At 39.8% G+C, this 21,422-nt stretch overlaps 1 protein-coding gene across 6 annotated transcripts; it reads left to right on the forward strand.

Annotated features, from left to right (window-relative positions):
• Positions 1–2,877: 2,877 nt before the first annotated feature.
• Positions 2,878–20,582, forward strand: nadka (NAD kinase a). 6 transcript variants are annotated; one of them, XM_085259316.1, is made up of 12 exons: positions 2,878–2,912; positions 4,357–4,533; positions 7,432–7,515; positions 15,082–15,211; positions 15,329–15,437; positions 15,541–15,626; positions 15,708–15,810; positions 15,955–16,097; positions 16,617–16,716; positions 17,709–17,866; positions 18,054–18,136; positions 18,546–20,582. In XM_085259316.1, exons 1-12 carry the CDS (start codon positions 2,878–2,880, stop codon positions 18,691–18,693), a joined length of 1,356 nt encoding a protein of 451 aa, XP_085115442.1. In that variant the 3' UTR covers positions 18,694–20,582. The 6 variants fall into 6 exon arrangements, with proteins under 6 accessions (XP_085115442.1, XP_085115443.1, XP_085115444.1 ...); XM_085259317.1 differs by lacking the exon at positions 2,878–2,912 and adding an exon at positions 2,923–3,060; XM_085259318.1 differs by lacking the exon at positions 2,878–2,912 and adding an exon at positions 3,078–3,351.
• Positions 20,583–21,422: the final 840 nt, after the last annotated feature.

Genomic DNA, 21,422 nt, shown 5'->3' on the forward strand with positions numbered 1-21,422 from the left:
TGTTGAATCAGCCTGCCTCTTCTGTACAGTCATTAACGCACTCACTTAACTCTTTTTGTTCATCAGCACTTACAATGAGTGTAAAGGCACCTTCTTGTAGTGCCACTCTGAGTGTGAAGACTAAAAATGAAATTGCAGACTGACTTCCCAGCTTGAGTAACAGCAGCATACGTGTCCACGCTTGCTGAAAACATCAGCGTAATTATACACGCCGATCTTAACTGGCGTGCCTTGCTAAAGAGCATTTCCCTCAGTGTTAGCAGTTTGCATATTGCTTACTCGGTATATTCTCACACTTGCTGATCCCTGCTTCACCGATGGATGATCAGAGTCCTTTCTAATGATGTACATGCTTTGGTAATAATCCTTGATGTTTACTGCCCTCTACTGGGCAGACATCTGAAATACAAATACAGATTATTTTGTGTGGATGTGGCAGAGAATGCATGACCATGAGCAAGTAGCTTTCCTTCTAGATGGTCAGCACATCTGTAACAACTCCAAAGAAATTACCAAGTCTGGTCTTTCTGATGACATGTAGAACTTGATAAACAAGTGGCAAAAATAAAGATAAAAAAACCACTACATCAAAATGTACTGATTCAGCCTCTTGGGTAAAATCACTTTTTTTTAAGAGCTTTGTTTTTTCAAATTCGCTGTATTTCCTGTTACTAGAGTCGTGGGAGGAGGGGGGGATCTAAAATCGGAAGTAGTGGCTCAGGGTGGGGGGAAAAAATCACACCCCACAATAATTTCTGTTGGAATCTCCAGCATTTTCTTTGTGTACAGGCTGTGATCAGCTGAAGTGTGTTGCTGCTGAGGTTTACTGCTCTTTGTGGATTTACACAGCTGAATTAAAGCAAATGTTTCACAAGCTGTCTTGGCTGATTTCCATGGTATACTGTTTATACTGTCTTTTTACTACACAGCACACAGTTGGTATAAAGATTCAGTAAATGAATCGAAGCTTAATCGCTTACATCTAAATTCATCTCTGCTACACTTGATGTACCCTTGATGTAATCTCTGACCATGAACACTACAGTCACTGTGGTGTTAAGTCCAAAGCAGTGCTTTACTTTAAATTCACCACAGTACAGCGAGCCAACCTCTTTATATGCACTAAGCTGCTCAGTCTTCGAATAACACACAGTAGGCTATACACCATAACTTACCATCATATACGGACCCAATATGTGATTAAAATGATGATCTTTAAATCTGGTGTCACTGAGCAGTTCTTACCTTTAAATCGAACGTTTCTTCTGCCTCCCATCCTGTCTTTCTTATCTTTCTCCATCTCTGAGGTTTCTTTGCTTCTTTCTTTTCGCTCCCTGGTAAATGCAGCAGCTGAACCTTTAGCTGGCAACACACCGTGAGTCAAACTGCATACAAACGGCTTGTGTGTGTGCTGATATCTGTCCAGCTGTTAGAAATGTTGCATTTGAAATGACCTGCTGCAGCATGTGTCTCTGTAGTGCGAACTAGATCCTGAAGTACAACACAGGCTCCACTTTAGCCACTGGTAAGTATAGTGCTGTGAATGATGCATAAATAATATGTTGTTGTTTTTTGTATTTTATCTCTGCATATGTGATAAGCTCCGGTGATGGCTACACCAACAGCATTGTCTTTTCTGTGTTATTGTTCCCTCCATTTAGGCTCAATGATGTTTGATGGAAATAAAAACTTCCCTCAAACATGTTAAACCTAAGTAACATAAAGTTAGGTAAAGTAATGTGAATTCTAGTATTTGTACTCCGTTATTTCCCACCTCTGTAAAGTTGTACTGATTGACTGAAGCACACTGAAGTGTGTAACAATTGCCACAGTATTCTTTATTTTTTGTTTTTGTGCAAAAGTCTTGAGCCACACCTCATTTCTTCATATTTTTCTAAGAAAATGGGAAATGGGTGCAGCGATTTTTGAAACATGTTTCAAACATACACGGAAATAAGGCAAAACCGGAGTTTGTACAATTCTAATGAGCTTATACGTTTTTGTAATTTCTTTAAGTAATCTTCAGGAATAGGCTGAATTCTATGGGATTCTTGACGCACATTCAAAGCTTTGGTTTGGATGTTGGCTGGCTTTTGTTCTGTTCTGTATCAAGTCTTTTCTCCCAGTTTCACTTCCTTAATAATGGATTCATAACAGCCACCCTTCCACCGAGACCATTTCTCCTTTGCCAGATTGGATTTTTCTATTTGTTAAAGACAACTTTTAGACACTGTTCATTTGCTGAAGGATTATCATTTCTCTCCCACTTGTCCACTTTCCTATGTTCTTTTAAAGACACCATGCACACCATGCTGCATGTTAACTTTTCATATAATAGCTAATTGAGAATCACCTGGTACATCCCTCAAGTAAGGTAGCTTTTTTTTATTGCTGAATGACTATATGAATGTTAAATGGCTAAAAAACAAAACAAAAAATCAGCATCTGTCAAAATGGTGAGGTACTCGGACTGGAAAATGAGTAAAAAAGCAATGCCCAAAGAAAAACCATGAAAGACCAGAACCATTGCTAAAGATCATTTTCAAAAATGACAAGGAGAGTCTAGTCCCTTGTAAGGAAAATATAAAAGAAATGAGGGATGTTTTTTCCCGCACAGTACTGTTTAATGGAAAGAAACAGAATAAAGCGGAATAAAGGTTATTTTGCGGTTTAATCATTAAGAGGGGTGATAGAAATTTAAACCTGGAGGCTATAGTGGAATCATTAATCCAAAATAATCCCTTAATTCATGCAGCAGCTATAACTTTATGTCTTTGCCGTATAATTTTTTTACCTACAATGTAGTTTGGTCCTGTGATATAATCTGAATGCTGTATATATAACCTGTGGTGCTGTAGCCTGGAGTGGTAGTCCAATATGACGTCGGCGCAGAGGGAGCCCGTGATTGGCTGGTCAGTATGAGGAAGTTGCGAGGCGATTGTTGATTCCTGAGTAGTGAGATGGTGTAACTATATTATTATCAAAGCGAATAATAATGGTGAAGTTCTGATCCTGCGGGATTTTGCCGCGCGCCAGATTTGCGTCGTCTCCCGTGACGTTGTGAGTAAATAGGTAGCCGTGCAGCTGGATGATGTGACGCTCTGTGATCAGGACGGCTAACTGCTAGCTTAGCTTGGGAACTAGCTCAGTTGCCTAACCGGTGATATATCTGTGGTCGCCACCATTCATCCGTTTATATAGTCAGGCAAGTCGGTGGAGGTCCTGTTGTAGACCACACGGGACAGTTCGACCATTAGAAAAGTGATAAATCGCAAAGACGAGGCTGTTAAGCGCAAAATAAACATTAACCTGTGTAAGCTAGGTTGCATCTTTTTCTCTAGCTGGCTGACGGTAAGGAAAAAACTTTAGCCAATATAATTTAGTTGAAGCTTAATTTTGGCTTAACTTGAAGTTTTTACTGTTTGGACAAAAACTTTTATTTCAATTTAATATCGACTTAGAAAAGAGTGCATATTAACCCTTATGTAATTTGGTGAACGCCGGTTACTGGGAGATGTAATCTGTAAGATCGATAGAAGTAAAATAAAATAAAATGAATAGAAATATTTGAGCGCGTCAGTAGATTTTATGTGACCCGAGCTGTAGACTCGCTCGTGTTTTCTTTATGTATATAATAGTTGGAATGATGTTCTGTAAGTTTTTGCCTCTTTTGGACCATCAGTACAAAAGCTGGTTTTATTACATGAAGTTTGGCGCATGCAGCCAATACACTGAGCCGGGGTTGTTTCTGTCAGCTGAGCTGATTAATGGTTGCTAGGGTGTTAATGAACAGAGTGAGCAGATCAGGACAAACTCATTGCTGTTGATGCACCTCATGGGAGGAGTGTGATTGAGGGGAGAGGGCGCAAATTAAAAAAATTGGCATTTAGCAATTGAAGAACAAATATATTTTATGTGTGCAACTTTGCCAGCTCTTTCACTAGGTAAATATTACTAGCTATAGTCTATTTTTAAGTTCTTATGCTATAGTCCCTGTATCTGTTAAGGCTGCGATTAAATGTTATTTCAGCAGCTCTTTTGTGTGATCATTTTCTTTGGGTGTCAGTGGGGATGAATACATAAATTGGCACATTTCTTTTGATTCTGAGCCGATTGTGAGAAACATACATACTGTTGTATTTTTCCCACATTCAAAATAACTTGAACAAAAGGCTTTGAAAATCATCTTCGACCAGCCTCACACAGTTGTGCGTCATCGCCCAGCATTTATTGTCACTTAGTTTTCATTCCTTTGTCGCAGTTTATATCCTGTATATTATACAGATACAGATCAGGTGTCACACTTTGCGTGACACCTGATCGCTCTACTCATGAAAGATTGCTGTGTCATGTCAGTTTACCTCCAGCCTGGCTGTGTGAGATGGAGGGCGGAAAGGACGTGCGAGTGGAATCTGCCCCATACTCCTGCTCCACCTGTGATGGAGGGGAGGTGCCTGCCCGCAACCTGACTCGAAGAAACAGAAAAGTCCGCAGCTTGAGCACTTCCTCAGCCAGCACCTCCTTTGAATACAGGTAAAGCAGTTGTCCACACATGAAACTTGATTTTATCTTTTTTTTTTAAGGTGGTAATGAGCCATGTTTAAAGTGCAAAGTCAGAAGAACAGTATTACTTATAACTTCAACCCCTCGTTTTTATCTTTCCTTAGGGTTATGGTCGTGTGAGTGTGAGTGAAAAATTGCTGATTCACTGGTCAAAACCTCCTGCTTATCAGAGACGTGACCCTGGTGCAGACTAACCTTTAAGCAAACAAACCAGGGCTTGCTGGATTTACAATATGCTTTAAGTTGTTGTCCAGTTGGTCAGCTCACTTTCATACAGAGCGTTGCTATAAAGGTCAAGATATTAATTCATTACTTCTCACTAAATTTGCAGTAACTCTGTCACACACATACACAGATACAAACAGCCACGAAGAGGCCCGCTACATGTAACGATGCCAAGTGTTCAGCCTGAAACATCCAGATGTTTTTTTCTTTTTTTTAAAATGGTCCATGTTGCCATGACTATAGTCCAGTAATGCAATCGGTTAACCTGATTGCATTACTGCGCTACCACCTTGTAAGCAGATTGGAAAATGTTGAGACACAATCACAGTTGCAGCAGCTGAGACTTTTGTGAAATGGATTTGTGTGGGTATCTGACTTCACCTCTTTGGTTTGCTAACTGTTCATGTTGCAAGGTTTGTTTGTTTTTTCAGAAGCATTAAGATTTAGGAGGAATTTATCCTAATTGGGAAAGGACCCTTTTCATTGTAGCAAAGCAAAAAGTGAAGTGGACCTCCTTGGCTGAAAAGTAACTAACGTGAGTTTAGTTAAAAGCTTACAATAAGACCAGAGCTTACGATAAGCGGATCACAGTTTGATATCTGTGTATTATTTTACTAATACAACGCAATACAATATCTTCTGTTGGAGTAGTTTTAAAAAAATGTTGTGACTCCACCTGCACTGTGATCCAGTGCTGGACTGAAATATTGATACATTCTCAGATTGCTCGAGAAGTTACGCAGAAGTAAAGCTTACGTACACAGCTGGTTGCTTGGGGACGTTGTAGGCTCTGGTAACCTAGGTGACCGTCTAATGCAAGGATGTCAAACTCATTTTACATCGTGGGTCAGATACAGCTCATTTAGATCTCAAGTGGGCCGGACCAGTGAAACTGCCCTTTAACTAAACATTTAGTCAGAGGTCAAGTACAGTTTTAGCAGCAAGTCTCGGGTTTGGTTAATTCACAGAATTTTTTTTGGACCCACTATAAAAAAAAATAGATTTCTATAATAGAGAACCTTTCTATTATTTAATTGTTTATCTAACACTTAACTAGTTTGGTGTGGTATGAGTGGTCATGTGGAGGTCTTTGTCAGTAGGAAAAGCTGTAAAGCATCTTCCAAAGCCTTCCAGGCCAATTCTGTCCCCCTGGCCTTATGTTTGGTCACATGTCAATCAACGATATACTTAAGTCTCATTGGTAGTCTCGTCAGTCTCTCACCTGAGACTGACCTGAGCAGTCTTTTTGCCCATAGTTGCTTGAAGTCACTAAATGCCATTTACTTTTATGCTCTCTGGTTGCTACCACCACAAATCCAAAGTACACACAGCTTTACTCTGTTTTTGTACTTTAGTGTCAGAGCTTCATCTTTTTATTTCTCTTCTCTTTTTTCCTTTGCCCATTTGGTGAATGTAAAAGTCTTAAAGTTGCATTACTTTTTGTTTTTTCTCCACTGGAGGGGAAAAATGACCCTAAAACAAGCTCACGACTGCTTATCGTTGATCGAACTGCTGTCACTTTAAAACATTTGCCTTTTCTCCACATCATCCCATTGGACTCCAGTTTTTTGGCGTTCTGACAAATACCAAAGCAGTGAGCGAAACAAGAGCAGCAACAGACTCTGTAGAGTTGCAGACTTGGTGATAACTGTCAGTGCTTTTGTGAGTGTGAGCAGCGGCTCTGGCGTTGCGCGTTAGTTTCTTTACATGTTTGTATGAAAATATCGTTCAGTGCAGCTTTAAGAGCGCGTAAACGGCAGATGGTGCATTCGCAGAGTGAGACGGCTAAGAGGATTTGATTGAGTGATTCAGCATGAAGGCTGCGTTTGCGCCGTCAGTGAATGCCACCGCTGACCTTTTGACCCCACACTCCAGTCACAATGCGTTAACAAAGCCTAATACAGACAGGTGCTTAAGATTTTCATTTTTTCCACTGCGCAGAAAGCAGATTTCTGTGAGCTCCAGAGTAAGTAAGTGGATAAGTAAGGCTTATAAAACAGCTTGTCGGGCTTAATTTCACCGATGCACTGTTAACGCTGCACCTACGACAAACAGACGCCCCAAAAAAGTCTAAATCTGAACAAAGAACATTTCAAGCACTGGGCTGTAGCGCCACAGTTTACACTTTCACCTATCAAATGAAAGGTTTCCAGATCGACGCAGTGACACAAATAGAGACTCTAGTGGTGTGTCGAAGCTAAGTAGACACAAAATAAGCAAATATCGGCTGATTTGTGAATTCTGTAAATTCTGAACTTCCGCTTCTGTTTTGTAGACGTCTCCAACAGCCTTTGTTTCGCTTCCCCTTTTTTTTTTCTTCTTTTTTTGTCTTGAAAACTGAAATTAAAAGTGTAATTTGTTTGGTGAAAACTTTGACAAAAAGAGTTGGTAACTTGGGAATTTCTAGAGACTAGCATCGGCATCAAAGGGTGAGTGACATCGTCTGGTCTTGAGCTCAGCTTCCAGTTTCCTGTAAACGAACAGATGACAGTAGAAGAGGTTGTGGGGTCAACTTATGCGCAGTTCGAGTAAGATGAGATCATTTTAAAATGCCTTGGAGTCTTCATTTGCGTTCTTGCCCAACTACTTGCTGTGTTTACATGTGAATGTTTTTTTTTTTTTTTTTTTTATCCTGTCTTTTAGGAGGACTCAATCACTTCATGGACCGAGCCCTGTGACGACATTCGGCCCCAAGGCATGCATGCTCCAGAACCCACATGCAGTAATGTAAGTCAAACAGGGAGAGGTTTTTTTTATTTATTTTTTTTATTGTTGTCCACCTTTGGAAGTCATTCCTAAGCTTTAGTTTCAGTGTGAGTCATTGTACAGTGAACAGTAGTGAGTTTAGTGTGTCTTTGCATCACTAAAACCCACCTGTACAACAAAGCATCGTGTCATTGCTTTGAAATCCGGTTGGGCCTGTAAAGGGTTTTGGAGCAGAGAAAAGAGCAGTGTTGCTAATGTCCTTATTTGCAATAGCCAATAAGGACATGAGTGGTCAACTTTTGGACCAGTTCTTTTACCTTCAGTTATGCAATCCTGTAGTTAACTTTGACGCTAATCTAGCATGTCAGTCTTGTGTAGTTTTCGTAGCACAATGGGTCTAAATGCTGCAGTCAAATTAGCGTTAAAGGCTATAAAGGAGCTTTTTAGCATCACGGTGAGACTTGTGCCATCTGAACTTTTGCAAGTCCTTTCAGATCTGGATGATTTTAAGGCCTAGTTAAAGCTAGCAGCAGAGTCTGTTTTTCTGGCCTTTTTTGGAGAGGCACAAAGAAAAATAATCTGAAATAAGTGATTGTCACTAAGGAAGTGCTGTGGGCTCAGTATTGATAATAAAAGCAACACAATAGTGTCATAAAGTACACATTCATTTCAGTTATTGTTGGATCTCTTTTCTTTTTTTTAAATGACCCATATAGATCTACTCTACACTTAAAAAAGCAATTTTTTTTTCTGTTTTTGTTTTTTAAACAAAAAACAGAAATGCATTTCTGTTCAGTTAAAAAAATAAAAAAAATAAAATAAATGAAAGAGTAGAACTGTTTTTAATCCTTTAAGACAGATTTAACACAAGCAAAGCAGGGCTAATACAGCTGACTGCTAATACACAGTCACTTTAGGTTTCCATGTTTCGAGTCAGGTTTTACTTTAAATCTAGAATAAAGCCTGAGCTGAGTTTGATGCTCTGAGGCTGTTTTCATGCTGATCTTCAAAAGCAGGTAAATTCCTCAGAGCTCAGGTCGTTGAACGCGTGCACATGCAGCACATACTCCAACGTGCCGAATATATATATATATATATATATATATATATATATATATATATATATATATATATTTATTTTTTAGCCAACGCCTTTAACAATGATTAGCTAAATGTTCTGCACAAGATTGAAGACCATGTGCACACTAACTAATCAGTAACTTGATCAGCCGTCCACATTGTGCAGGACACGCCAGTATGAGGAAACAAGTGTAGAAAAAATACTGTTAAGCATGTGTCGGTGTCATGACTGACATGCTCCATTGTTTCTGAACTCCAGTGCAATTTTGCTGTAAAACTAGTTAACACAGCTTAAAAATCATTATCATTCACTTCTTTAAAATAATCAGTTTATGAGAACAAGTCTTCCATGTAAATGTGCCAATTTCCTCTTTTGTAACTTCCAAGTGTAAACGCAGCATGTTGCACATCGTTTGGTACTTCACGTCTAGTCTTTATCAGCCGGTTTCAGTGCTTAAAGTGGAACCTTGAATCCAAAATGAGCTTTAGCATTACACTAACATCATTCTTCATTGTTGTGTTGGCATTTATTAATTTGTCATCAGTGATTTCATTCTAAACAGAGCTTGGTTATTAGTGTTTATGAGTCTGTTGGGTGCTTCGTGATAATCACACATTGGATCACATCAGCGCATCTGCTTTCCTTTTTTTGAATCTGTCTGACAAATCTGTCAGAGGCACGCTGGGTTTAGTGTGCTGTGAAATGCAAATTTAGAAAAGCAAAAAGTGCAGACTAGCTGCAGGTTTGAGAAATTCTTTTTTTTAAATTCTTTTATTTTATCTTAATTTTAACCTCAGATCACTCCATGCTTTATTTGAGGTTTAAGGTCATGTGCCTTGACTACTTAAGAGTGTTTGATTGTTTGGCCTCATAAATTTCTTGGTTGCCGTGTCTGGATGATAAGTGAGTGTCCTGCTGCGCATCTACCTTTAAACATAACGTGTAGCATCGAAGAACGCTGTGTTGCGTTGTCAAATAGAAAGAAGGGAACGTGAAGGTTCGAATAATGACTTTTACAACTGTTTAGATTGAGCATATCAACAACGATTTCTGTTCAGTTCTTCTCGTGTGGCTGAAAACAGCCTCACTGTTCTTTGTGTCCTGTGTGTTGAGCAAAATACCCAGAATAAGAGAAGCGTTATGGGTCCCTTTCACATTGCTGAACTTTATAATTACTTGGCTATGTGACACTTTCACTATGTTTAAGCTGTTACCGTTTGACCGTTGTGTCTTTCTGAGCCTCCATAAACATTAAAAATTATTTTAATTGACTATTTAGTAACACAACTTGCAACAGCATGCTTTTCTTTTTTTCCTTCTTATGTTCCTGTGGTAATGGCTGGTTTCATGGACACAAGCATAAACCGTAATTTAAAAAAAAAAAAAAAAAGCAGCCAGAGTGTAAATGTCTTAAACCTGCATTCTACCTGAAGGTCAAAAAATGGTCATAGCTGTGGCTGCAAAAACCTTTGTGGTCCTATAGACGTCTGTGGGAAAACATAACGCTTTCCTAGCGAGTTTATGGGCTCGGTCACTTGTTTAACGTCCCACTCAATTTACAAAAAAAAAAGAAAAAAAAAAAGAGAGGAAGTCTGTTTGTTGTAAATCCTTGTCATTATGTTTCAAAATAGTGTTATCTACACACTCACTGGCCAAAAGGTGATCACTCACAAACCATTAGCGAATAAGCGTAGGAGCTTTGTGGTCATTCCTGCCCCTTTTTGTCACATCCTGTTGTTTGCAACCAAAGATGAAGGCGGCAGGACCGATCATGTCACGGCTTCAGATTGGGTGATGTCGCCGTGGTTACGTCCATCTTTTCTGCTGTCAGTCTCTTGGTCATTTTTTTTGTTGATACATTTTTTTTAAAAAGCCAAAGTTTCCTCAAATCTTGGATGCTCACCAATTTGCAAAGGAATCACCTTTTCAACTTTCATGTACAGGAATCCAGTAGTTTCTCTGCATAAAAGATTGCATGCAATCCAACATATTTTGATAATGTTGTTCAAGGCGTCAGCACTACTTGTTTCTTACAGTCACTGTGGCATCACTGTCATATACACGAGTCACCTTATTTGATTGTGCCCTAGATCACTCATCGTGCTGCAGTTAGGAAAGTCTTGACATTCAAACTGTTGATCTCTTGACTCGATCAATCACATAAGTGTCTGCGTTTGTTCAGGCAGATTAGCTCCCTTAAAGCTGCTCGACAGGTTAAAAGTAGCAAAACCAGACTATCTTTATTCCAAAGGCTGCACTGTAGTTCTTTTCAGGATAACCTGGTTTCACATATTCAGTGTTTACAAGTGTAATGTTTGCACCTACTGTGGACCCTCAGCTGCTGTGACCAGTAGGTGCTATGCTTTAGGGCAGTAGGAAGAAGGAAATGTGATTAAAGGTAAAGCAGCACCAGTTTAGACCTTCCTAACTGGAAACTCGCCTCTTACATCACACTCTGTGGAAGGGTGAGGCTGTGAGTGCTCAAAGCAGATGGATGCAGCCTTGTTTCACTCATTGTCGGCTTGTTTCGGGGAACTGCAGACACATGTGGCCACATTGATACCCGACACCCTAAATACACCCTGAAAACTTCACAGTGCATTGTTCTGAAGACCAGCCATGCTACTCCCTTTGTTCTGTGTTGTGCCTCATTGCTTTGCTGACTTCCACTTGAAAGACGAGAGCTGAGGCAACTGTAGTCAAATCCGAAGTACCGCTGAATGCACACAGAGTGCTTATGTCATGCCTACATGTGCTAAAACATAATCAGAACTTATGTTAATTTTTTTCCCACTAAGTAGAGATTTAATTGAACCAAATTAAACCTGGCCTTTTATTAAATCTACAAGTACGTTTAATTCCTTGTGATCAAAACGACTTAATTATCCAGAGTGGCCCAATGGTAGTGACAATATGTTTAATATATTATTTTGAGGTAAAGCCCAATGAGATGCACCAAGCGTGAGCAGTTCACACAAGCAGAGATAAGAAACAGAGTGTGCATTACTAGCATACCAGTGAACAGGTGTAGTGATTTACACATTTGTGATTTTGGGAGGAGACACAAATCCATTTAGGATTGTCAGGAAGGGCATCTGGTGCAAAAACAGGCTAAATTAAGCGTGCAGAGAATAAGAAGAGTTCAAATTAGTTGGGTTTTTTGTTTGTTTGCTTCATAGAAATTTACTGTAATGTTAGGTTTTAGTGGAAGATTGAGGATGATCACTTTCTAAAGGACTCCCAGAAATGCCCCAAAAATATTTTACAGCAGGTACTATTCATAAACTTTGACTCAGCTCAGTTTTTTCTAATTATATAAATGTACACTGATGTGAAAATGTCAGCGGGGAGACTAAGGACAGCTAATGTCTGAAGGCAACTTCTTATTTGGTTTGTGACTTATTTGTGTTTCCTGTTACAGTCACACTGTAGGTTCCCATTATATCATGTGTGAAATGTGATTTTTATGCTATAATGTTTATCCTCTCAATAAAGTCCATATTGTTTAAGTCTCTCTCTGCTTACCGTAGAGCATGAGGAAGTTCAAATAGATCCTGGTGTAATACCATAACCCAGAATTGCATAATTTCCTAACAAAAGCTCTGTTGATGTGTTTGATTGTTTCCTTTCTTAAGCTGACAGATCACATTAGTCATCTGTCATGCCCATTGGTCTAAGAGGCCTTTCATTGCATTGTACCAGGTCTATGAGCTCCGAGTTGTACCGGCGTGGTTTCAGTGTTTGAGATAATCACACCTGTCTGACAAGGAAGGTCCTTCCCAGAAATGGGCGGGTTCAGTACAGCAGAGTGGGCGGAGTCTGCGATGAAGTCAACTTTAAGATTGAGTGAGAGGTCTGATTCAGCAGCAGAATGCAACAGGAAGGTTTAGTGTTAAGTCCTCGCTGGGCCAAATATAGCCACGGACGATCCATCAGCAGGGGTGGCGTTGCTGCTTGTTGTTGTTAGTTGTTTTCAGCGCATGGAGACACTTCCAGCCTCTCAGACTGCCGGTGGCTGACTCGCGACTGGACTTCAGGAAGCAAACTGATTCAGCTGCTATAATGTGCAGCTTTCAAGGAAGTAGTTAGAAGCGGAATGAACTGTTTTGTCAGAAAGGGCCACGACGACAGAGCCCCGTTCTCCAGCTGAGTCATCCTGAAGCAGCATCTCCGTTACATGTGTACAGTTATGAAGTTCAACCAGTGTGTACTGCAGGACGCTCCTGCGAGCCACAGCGAGAACAGGGTCTGGAAATGGTGAGAAGGCTTTCTAGCATCTTCTGTCTTTCTCAACAGAGAGAACATGTTCAATAGGTGAAATATTAACTGGCATGCCACCGCTGCCAGACAGATGTTCAGAGAGTTGCACTCCAGTGACCTGCAGTGTAGGTAATATTAAACTGCTTCTTAAGTTTAGACAGAGAATTCCACTTTATTTTTGCGGCTCGGTAACAAAAATAAACATTTAAAAGTTGTTGTTTATGTGTGCCGGGCTTACTGATTGAAAGGGGAAGGTCAGGCTGAGCATGCTTTGAGGTGGTCAGAGGAGAAACTGTCCATGAATGGATCACAGCTTGTCGCTGCTTCAAATGCTAATGAAGTTTTGCTTTTGTCTCATGTGATTGTGTTTGAAAGCAGGCCTGCACTGCTCAGTTTTAGATGTTTGGACACGTGTGTGTGTGTGTTCAGGTCAGTCAGAGCCAAATCATTCGAAATGTTTTACTACATGTAACTAGTCCTCTTGTTTTAAAGAATGTACCAGCCCTCACAGCCTTTGTAAGTAATCTGTGATTGTTCTAATTTTGAGTTTGGGGGTATTTTGTCTTTACGTCATTTTAGGGTTTTTTTGTTTTTTAAAGAAAGGGGAACTGAATGTGTCATTGCTTTTTCATCTGTTATGGTGGGAGTTTCGTAGGTGTGTTTGCTGTGGGGGGTTTTTTGGGGGGGGGTTTTAAACACTGGTCACTGTTTTATCATATGGGGTTAGTAGGAGTGTGTTGCTTTAACAGTGTGGCAGCTGTTTTAGAAGCATGTAATATGTCCTCGGGTGAGGATTAAAGCTTTAAGGATGTTGAGTCAATCTATTGCGTTGATTCCTGTGACATTGATTCAGAAGAAGTGAAAAAGCGGGTCAGTGTGGTTGTTGCTGCAACTTCCAAATTTTTAGCATTAAAAAAAAAATAGCAGGTCATGTGCATTTGCTGTTGACAGAAAGCTGTAAACTATATGTAGAGATGTAAGGTCTCAACACACTCACGGACGGAAGAACCGTTACAGGCTGATGGAACAACTTCAGCACCACAGATATGATTTGGTACTTTGTCTGATTCCTGTGGTCACCCACACATTCAGTGCTGATTTCACAGAAATACTCATGTAGGTTAATGCATTACTTAATAATTATTCATTTTTGTATGTGTTTGCATGTCCAACTGTATCCATGAATGCGCTGAAGTCTTGTCATGAGTAGTTTTGGAAGTTTTTGCACCAGGATAGCCACATGATTTTATTTCATTCCTGAGGTCTATGCTCGTTCTACAGCTGAAATTGAAATGTTGAAGTTTTATTGATAACAGATAAGGGAGAAGTTGTTCTGTGAAAATCTATTCCTCTCGGTAATTTAGCCACCTGACTGTAACGAGGCTCAACACCCCACAAAAAGTCATGCTGATGCTAAGCTAATTAATGTTCATTTTGTTTCAAAGCTAATGCTGGGTCGGTGCATAATACTCCTATTGTATCATGCATTTTAAGTGGCTTTAGTGGTTTGATCCAAACGTTTATTAAAGGATTTACTGAAATGTGTAGATGCGGTTTGATTAAAATCAATAAGGAAGGATTTTAAAAAGCTCTTATATGAAAGTGTGTTTTTAAAATAAATAAATAAATAAAAAATAATGAGTATGTTTGACTGTGCAGTTATGCTACTGGTGACGGAGCCTGAATAATTTCTGACTTTTCACTCCTGTAACTTTAATTGCATATATTTCCAGGGCTGTAAAACCAGCTTCTTGCATAGGAACTGCTTGTACAGAAACTAGAATCAGCTGATTCTAGAGTCATTAAGTTCCTAATATGTATGGCAGAGCTGTAACTAACTCAGGTCAGCAGACTTATCTCTTTTTAACCTGTGAGAGTTTCATCCGTCCTGTTAGTTTCTACTTCAACGTTTTAATCAGATGTTTGTTTGTTTTTTCTTGCATATTTTGAAGTTTTGTAAGGATTTTAATAACCGAGATGATCATGGGGTTGAGTCAGAACCCTGCAGACAGATTCACAAGTGTGTGGCAGCAGAGCTAGACAGTAAGCCGACATGTCTAATTGGATAGGTTCTGAGCAGCCTTGGTGGCGATGAACAAGAGGAATTTTCAGTTAGCTGATACAAGATGTGTTGACTAAGATCTCGGTGCTCACGTCCCAGGCCCTTTACGTAAGCCGGTGATGCAGCTCGGTGCCGTTTTGCACCAAGTGACGATGTCTTTGTTCGGACCTGTTTCTTTGTTCAGGCACATTCAGGATCCCGCCAGCCAGAGGCTGACGTGGAACAAACCACCAAAAAGTGTCCTTGTCATCAAGAAGATCCGAGATGCCAGTCTGCTACAGCCTTTCAAAGAGCTCTGCAGGTTCCTCACCGAGGTAACCACAAACCGAAGGGCGGGGGGCAGCGTTTGTTGGTGGGAAGCTGCTGAGTGTTAATGTTATACCGCATGTCCAGTAAAAATAACAGGCTCTCGATTGTCGTGTGTCATTTAGGTGAAAAGCATGATTGTTTACGTGGAAAAGAAAGTCCTGGAGGACCCAGCCATTTCAGGCGATGAAAACTTTGCGGCCGTTACAAAGAAATTCTGCACTTTCAGAGAAGGTAGGGACACCAGTCATCTCTGATCCAGTTACATGAAGTGTTTATAACTTTTCTTTTTTTAAAATAAGAGATTTAAATGAGCTGTTGTCTACATATCTCTTAGATCTCGACGACATCTCCAACCGTGTAGACTTTATAATCTGTCTCGGTGGAGATGGAACTTTGCTGTACGCATCTTCGCTCTTCCAGGTATTCAGCCGGTTGCCCACGCCGCACTCTGTGCGTTTTTGCTTTTGCTGCTGTAAACATAACCGTCTCCTCCCATCGTAGGAGAGCGTTCCACCAGTCATGTCCTTCCACCTGGGTTCCCTGGGCTTTCTGACCCCATTCAAATTTGAAAACTACCAGTCTCAGGTCAACCAAATTATTGAAGGTAATGAATGTTTTCTAACTGGTCTTTCAGCCTCCATGTTTGTATGACCTACTTGTACAAATCTTTCCATTCTTTTTGCGTAGCTGAAAGTTTTTGTGTGTTATTTTCCGTAAAGGAAGCTTAAAGCATTTGTACTGATTGCAGGTAACGCTGCCATTGTCTTAAGAAGTCGCTTGAAAGTGCGGGTGCTCAAAGAGAACTGGGAAAAGAAGTCCAGGGTGGACGAAAAGGGGATCATTTTGACCAACGGGGACATTGAAAGTAGCCGCAAAGCCATGCAGTATCAGGTAATGTGTCCACCTCGCATTGGGACATAGACATTCAAACTGTTCCTGCTGCAGAATGCAGATTCACAGACGATTGTCCCCTGTAGGTTAGAGCTTCTGGTTCTCCGATAAAAGTTTTTGTCACATAACTGCAGGGTCCAGCTCCCCTCGCAGCCTCAGCCCGCGCTAAAAATAGGTCAAAACGGCTCGCTAATGCAGTTTGCTCGTCCTGACTCGGCCGTCTTCAAAGAAGGCGCCTGCAGGCTGTTAACCTGCTGTTTAAAGAGCGGCAGGAGCAAACTGAGTCATTAGCGAAATGTAGCTCTGACCGCACGTATGAGGTTAATGGCTTCTGACAAATATTTGTACTGGCACAAATCCAACAATGTGGTGCGAGTGGGTGACATCATATCAGCAGACATGGGGGTTGTGGCAAATTGAAAATTGTTTGATGTGTGAATTGTGTTTTTTTTTTTTTTGTTTGTTTTTTTTTTTTTTTGTTTTGTTTTTTTTTTTCTCCTCCCTCCCACAAATCTGCAGGTACTGAATGAGGTGGTGGTGGACCGAGGACCCTCCTCCTATCTCTCTAACGTAGACCTGTTCTTGGATGGACACCTCATTACTACGGTGCAGGGAGATGGTGAGTGGCATGAGAGCGCGGAGACTTCGAGGCTGTCCAGAATCAGGGCGTGCTGACAGTGAAATCAGATCAGTGCTGCGTGCTGATAAGGCTAACAACAGTTTTGCTTCACTATGTGCTTATTAGAATGAAAACAACGGAATTTGAATGAAAACAATGGAATTTGAATGAAAACAATGGAATTTGAATGAAAACAACGGAATTTGAATGAAAACAATGGAATTTGAATGAAAACAATGGAATTTGAATGAAAACAATGGAATTTGAATGAAAACAACAGAATTTGAATGAAAACAACAGAATTTGAATGAAAACAATGGAATTTGAATGAAAACAACAGAATTTGAATGAAAACAACAGAATTTGAATGAAAACAACAGAATTTGAATGAAAACAACAGAATTTGAATGAAAACAACAGAATTTGAATGAAAACAATGGAATTTGAATGAAAACAATGGAATTTGAATCAAAACAACAGAATTTGAATGAAAACAACAGAATTTGAATCAAAACAACAGAATTTGAATCAAAACAACAGAATTTGAATGAAAACAATGGAATTTGAATGAAAACAACAGAATTTGAATGAAAACAACAGAATTTGAATGAAAACAACAGAATTTGAATGAAAACAACGGAATTTGAATGAAAACAATGGAATTTGAATGAAAACAATGGAATTTGAATGAAAACAATGGAATTAGAAATGGTGGGTTTTAAAGGTAGAAAAGCCAAATGGCTGCTCTCTGGGACTCTTAAGTGTTCAGGATATCCATGAGTCACTGCAAAGGTTTGGCTTTTTTATTTTAGGAAGAAAAATGTCTAGAAGCTTCTGCACAAAGTTCTTCTTCTGCACAAGAATTACTAAGGGGTGACGGTCAGTCAGAGATGCAGGCTGAACTTTGCCCTTCGTTACACTCTTTTGATGGCTCAGTGCATTAAGTACCTGGGCTTCAGTGAAAATGTGCTTTTGCATCTCTGTCCACTCAGGTGTGATAGTCTCCACACCCACAGGCAGCACAGCGTACGCAGTGGCAGCAGGAGCTTCCATGATCCATCCCAACGTCCCAGCCATCATGATCACCCCCATCTGCCCGCACTCTCTCTCCTTCAGACCAATCGTGGTGCCGGCCGGGGTGGAGCTCAAGGTACTGGCGAACTTGCCAAAAAAGCTCATTCATCACGTGCATTTGCTATTATTTATTTGTTTTAACAAGAAACAGGCAAGTCTTACAAGTAGATCTCGTTTGAATCTGAGCGGTAACGCCACACACACAAAAGATGAAGCATGTTCTTTCTGTGACTTCTGCATTTTTTTTCTGCGTTGCCTCTCAGATAATGCTCTCATGTGACGCCAGAAACACAGCATGGGTGTCGTTTGATGGACGAAAGAGACAAGAGATCTGCCACGGGGACAGGTTAGTCTGGATGCCGAGGCCATGATATAGACATAGACACACACTTGATAAGTTTAACGCCCCTGCAGCTGCCTCAACACTTAAAGGCTTTGTTATGTAACCTTATCAACCTGCCTTAATGGGCTTGAGTCCATGAGTGTCTCCTGAGTCCGATCCAGCTTCTTCCTTTATGTAACTCAGCAAAAACATAATCAGCTTTCTGGTTATTGGAAGAGAGCTGCCAGGATTCCTCAGTAAATGCCTGCTGTTTTCTTCTTCTTTTTTTTATTTTTATAAGGAAGTTTGAAGACAACACCTCTTTTGTTGAGACTGCAAACAATGAACATTTTCTTTCCTTGTTCAGTCCTTAAAAAGTACAACTCCTTTCATTTATTTATTTATTTTTTTCCCATTTCAATTCTTGCTCCAGTATTACCATCACCACTTCCTGCTTCCCCGTTCCATCGATCTGCTTCCGGGACCCGGTTAATGACTGGTTCGAGAGCCTGGCCCAGTGCTTACACTGGAACGTGAGGAAGAAGCAGAACTACCTCAGCTCAGAGGATGAGGAATTCTGAGGCCTTCTTCGGGGTCTCCTTAAAGTCTTGGTTTTAGCTTGACCGTTCTCTGTGCCATTTTTTTTTTCTTTTTTTTCCATCTTTTACGGATAGGTCTCACCAAACTCTCTTCAAAAAAATAAAAAAATCTGTTATGATAGTTTTCAGTAAAACGAGGTTGCTACAGCCCCTCATTTCATCCACCTTCATGGCAACAGTTTTAGTTCCCCCACCCCCTCATGAAGACAGCTTTCTTTTGATTGGCTGAGCTTTGTAAACAGAAGGTTAGGGATTGTCTGTTCTCACTGACATCATAAATACCCAAAACTAGAAGGAAAAAAATGACTGAGCAGTTTGAAGCTCTACCAGTGTACCACTGTGCATATATGATAGAAAATAAGGACAAGCATTCAAGGTCCTTTTAATTAAAAAAACAAACAAACAACTAATACTAAGTCCTACTTTCTAAAATACTGTTTCATCATTCTTGTTTTTTGGTAAACATTTCTTTCACGACAGTAAAAAGCTAAGCTCCTGTAACGACTGCAATTGGCTGAAATGTGGACGCTGCGACATGCCCTTAAAATTCAAAATATGACTTTAATAAATAAAAACAAATGAGCATTTTTAAAAGCATTAGTTAAAGAAAATTAAACCAAATTTTTTTTTTCTTTGTGAACTTTGAAGCATTAATACAATTTCCCAAATGTTCCCACTGGACGTTCGGTGTGTAAGACTTTTAAAACGATGGATTTTTGAATGGAGTTTGGTTCCACTATTACTCCAGGATCTGAATGCTGTGAAAACCTCTCCTTTCTTGAAGTTGAAACTTCAGCTTGTTAACAAAGTGTTTTGACTAAAAATGAAAAGGAAATGCAACACTTGAAGTGATCTTGTACTGAAACTTAAAGGTCAGTTGTGGTTATCAGATGGTGGTTATCAGATGTGTCGTAGCACTTTTTAATCAGATGGCAGGGTAAAAACTAGCTCTCTGTGGGGGTGACGGCAGAGTTGCACCTTCCAGGAAAGATCCAACTCTGGTAAAAAAAAAAAATATGGATGTAATGCTATCAATGAAAGGCAAATGTTGTTTTTAGAGGTTTTTTTTTTTTTTTAGCTGCGTCTCATGGAGGAGCAGATTTAAAGTACATCTACCTAGCAACACAACATTACAGACTGTGCCTTAAACACTGGTATCATTCATGTAAAGAAGTAATATTTTTCAAGGTTTACACCACACTTTAAAAACAAAAACAAAAATCACAGATTTGTGTTTTTGTGCATTCTCATTGTTACCACATTGTGACTGTTTGTCTGCGCTGTTCACAGCACTTGATTGTCACTCGTTTGTGTCATTTATTACATTGTGTAATATCTCTACTATCAACCACGGGGTGAACACTAGGAGGCGGTATCCATTCCAGGCTAAGAGAACACAGATTGGAAGTCTTCGTATTTCATACTTTGTATTTTTAAAGTCTGCTTTTTAAAATGTGCTTTAAGCCATAGTATATTTTATAGACCAATGTCTGTGGGCTGTGGGTGGTTTAATGGTCTGTGTGTGAGACTTTGGATCTGTTCTTATCAGTTTACCCCTGTGCTGCCTTTCGTGATTACTTTGAGGTGGCCTGCCTTACATGTCTGTTCGGGCTTAGTGCCCGGAAGTTAATATATATGTGTTGTGAATTGGCTCAACAAACTGTGTCAGGGTGAAAAGATGAATAGCTTTCATCTGTAACGCTAAACAAAAACCACCCGAGCACTAACAGCTAATTATTCCTTAAACCTTTGAGTATGTATATAAATGTAATGTTTGAATAAGATGTATTTTGTAAAGTTCATGTGTTTATTAACAGTTTCTAATGTATTACTAATGGATAATAAATCTATTTAGTACTTTTTCTTTTACATTCTTTGGTTGTAAATTCTGTTTCACTGATGAAGACCAATCTGCTTTTAGTAGTTCTGCTCATCCAACTGAATTTCTAGCACGGTGTCATTGGACAGAAGTACAAACTGAGTTAAATATCTCTTGAAATGCATTCCAGGACAAAGTGAAAAATGTCATTTCTGACGTGGACGGTGGCAGAATTATTTCAAATGTTGGTCTGAACTGTTTAATCTCAGTTTAAAAACACACACGCGAAGTTCAGTAAGATAACCAGGCTTTGACGACCCTTCTGTGAAGCATTGTCAACTCTCAAAGTGCTTTTCACTTTTGTAAATGGGAATTTTGTATGAGTACACTTGTTAATGTTTCTAATATGGAGTCTGATATTTTTCCCAAAACATTTAATAAACAGGGTTAACCAACAACCGTCTGATCATGTGCTTCGACAAATGAAACCAGTTATATGATAAAATCACGGGCATTTGCACAGAGTTACTTTAAGTACAGTCCTGAGTCGCATGGTACTCGAGATCCCCCAACGCCATGGAGTGAAGTGCAGGCTTCAGTGAGAAGTAGATGGATCAGCTGGTCCCGTGTCAGGTCTTTGCTGACTTTCCCCCCCCTCTTTCTTAAGGACGTAACTTTCAGATAATGTTCACCTGCTGTAGATCAGTATTTTATTTTTAAAGTCCTGCCACTTTTTTGTCCTTCGTCCTGTCCAGTTTCCCCAAAATGTTTAAGTACACACGTACACAAGTACATCACGCCAAGTTATAAGTTTTCACCCGATAGCTCTGTTTTGTGACGTTTCCAGCAACAAGGAGCCTAAAGAAACCATTTAAAATAGCTACTTTGCCCA

This window comes from Mchenga conophoros, linkage group LG20, assembly GCF_057382185.1.
Source record: "Mchenga conophoros isolate Kocher_MC1m ecotype Shallow Benthic linkage group LG20, M_conophoros_male_GT1.1, whole genome shotgun sequence".
Taxonomy (NCBI): Eukaryota; Metazoa; Chordata; class Actinopteri; order Cichliformes; family Cichlidae; genus Mchenga; species Mchenga conophoros.

Bases quoted from the DNA above. Each gene is read 5' to 3' on its own strand.
- nadka (XM_085259316.1), top strand. From the start codon at position 2,878: ATGACGTCGGCGCAGAGGGAGCCCGTGATTGGCTG. The intron at 2,913-4,356 runs GTCAGTATGAGG...GTGTCATGTCAG, and splicing joins AGGGAGCCCGTGATTGGCTG to TTTACCTCCAGCCTGGCTGT. The intron at 16,717-17,708 runs GTGAGTGGCATG...CTGTCCACTCAG, and splicing joins TACTACGGTGCAGGGAGATG to GTGTGATAGTCTCCACACCC.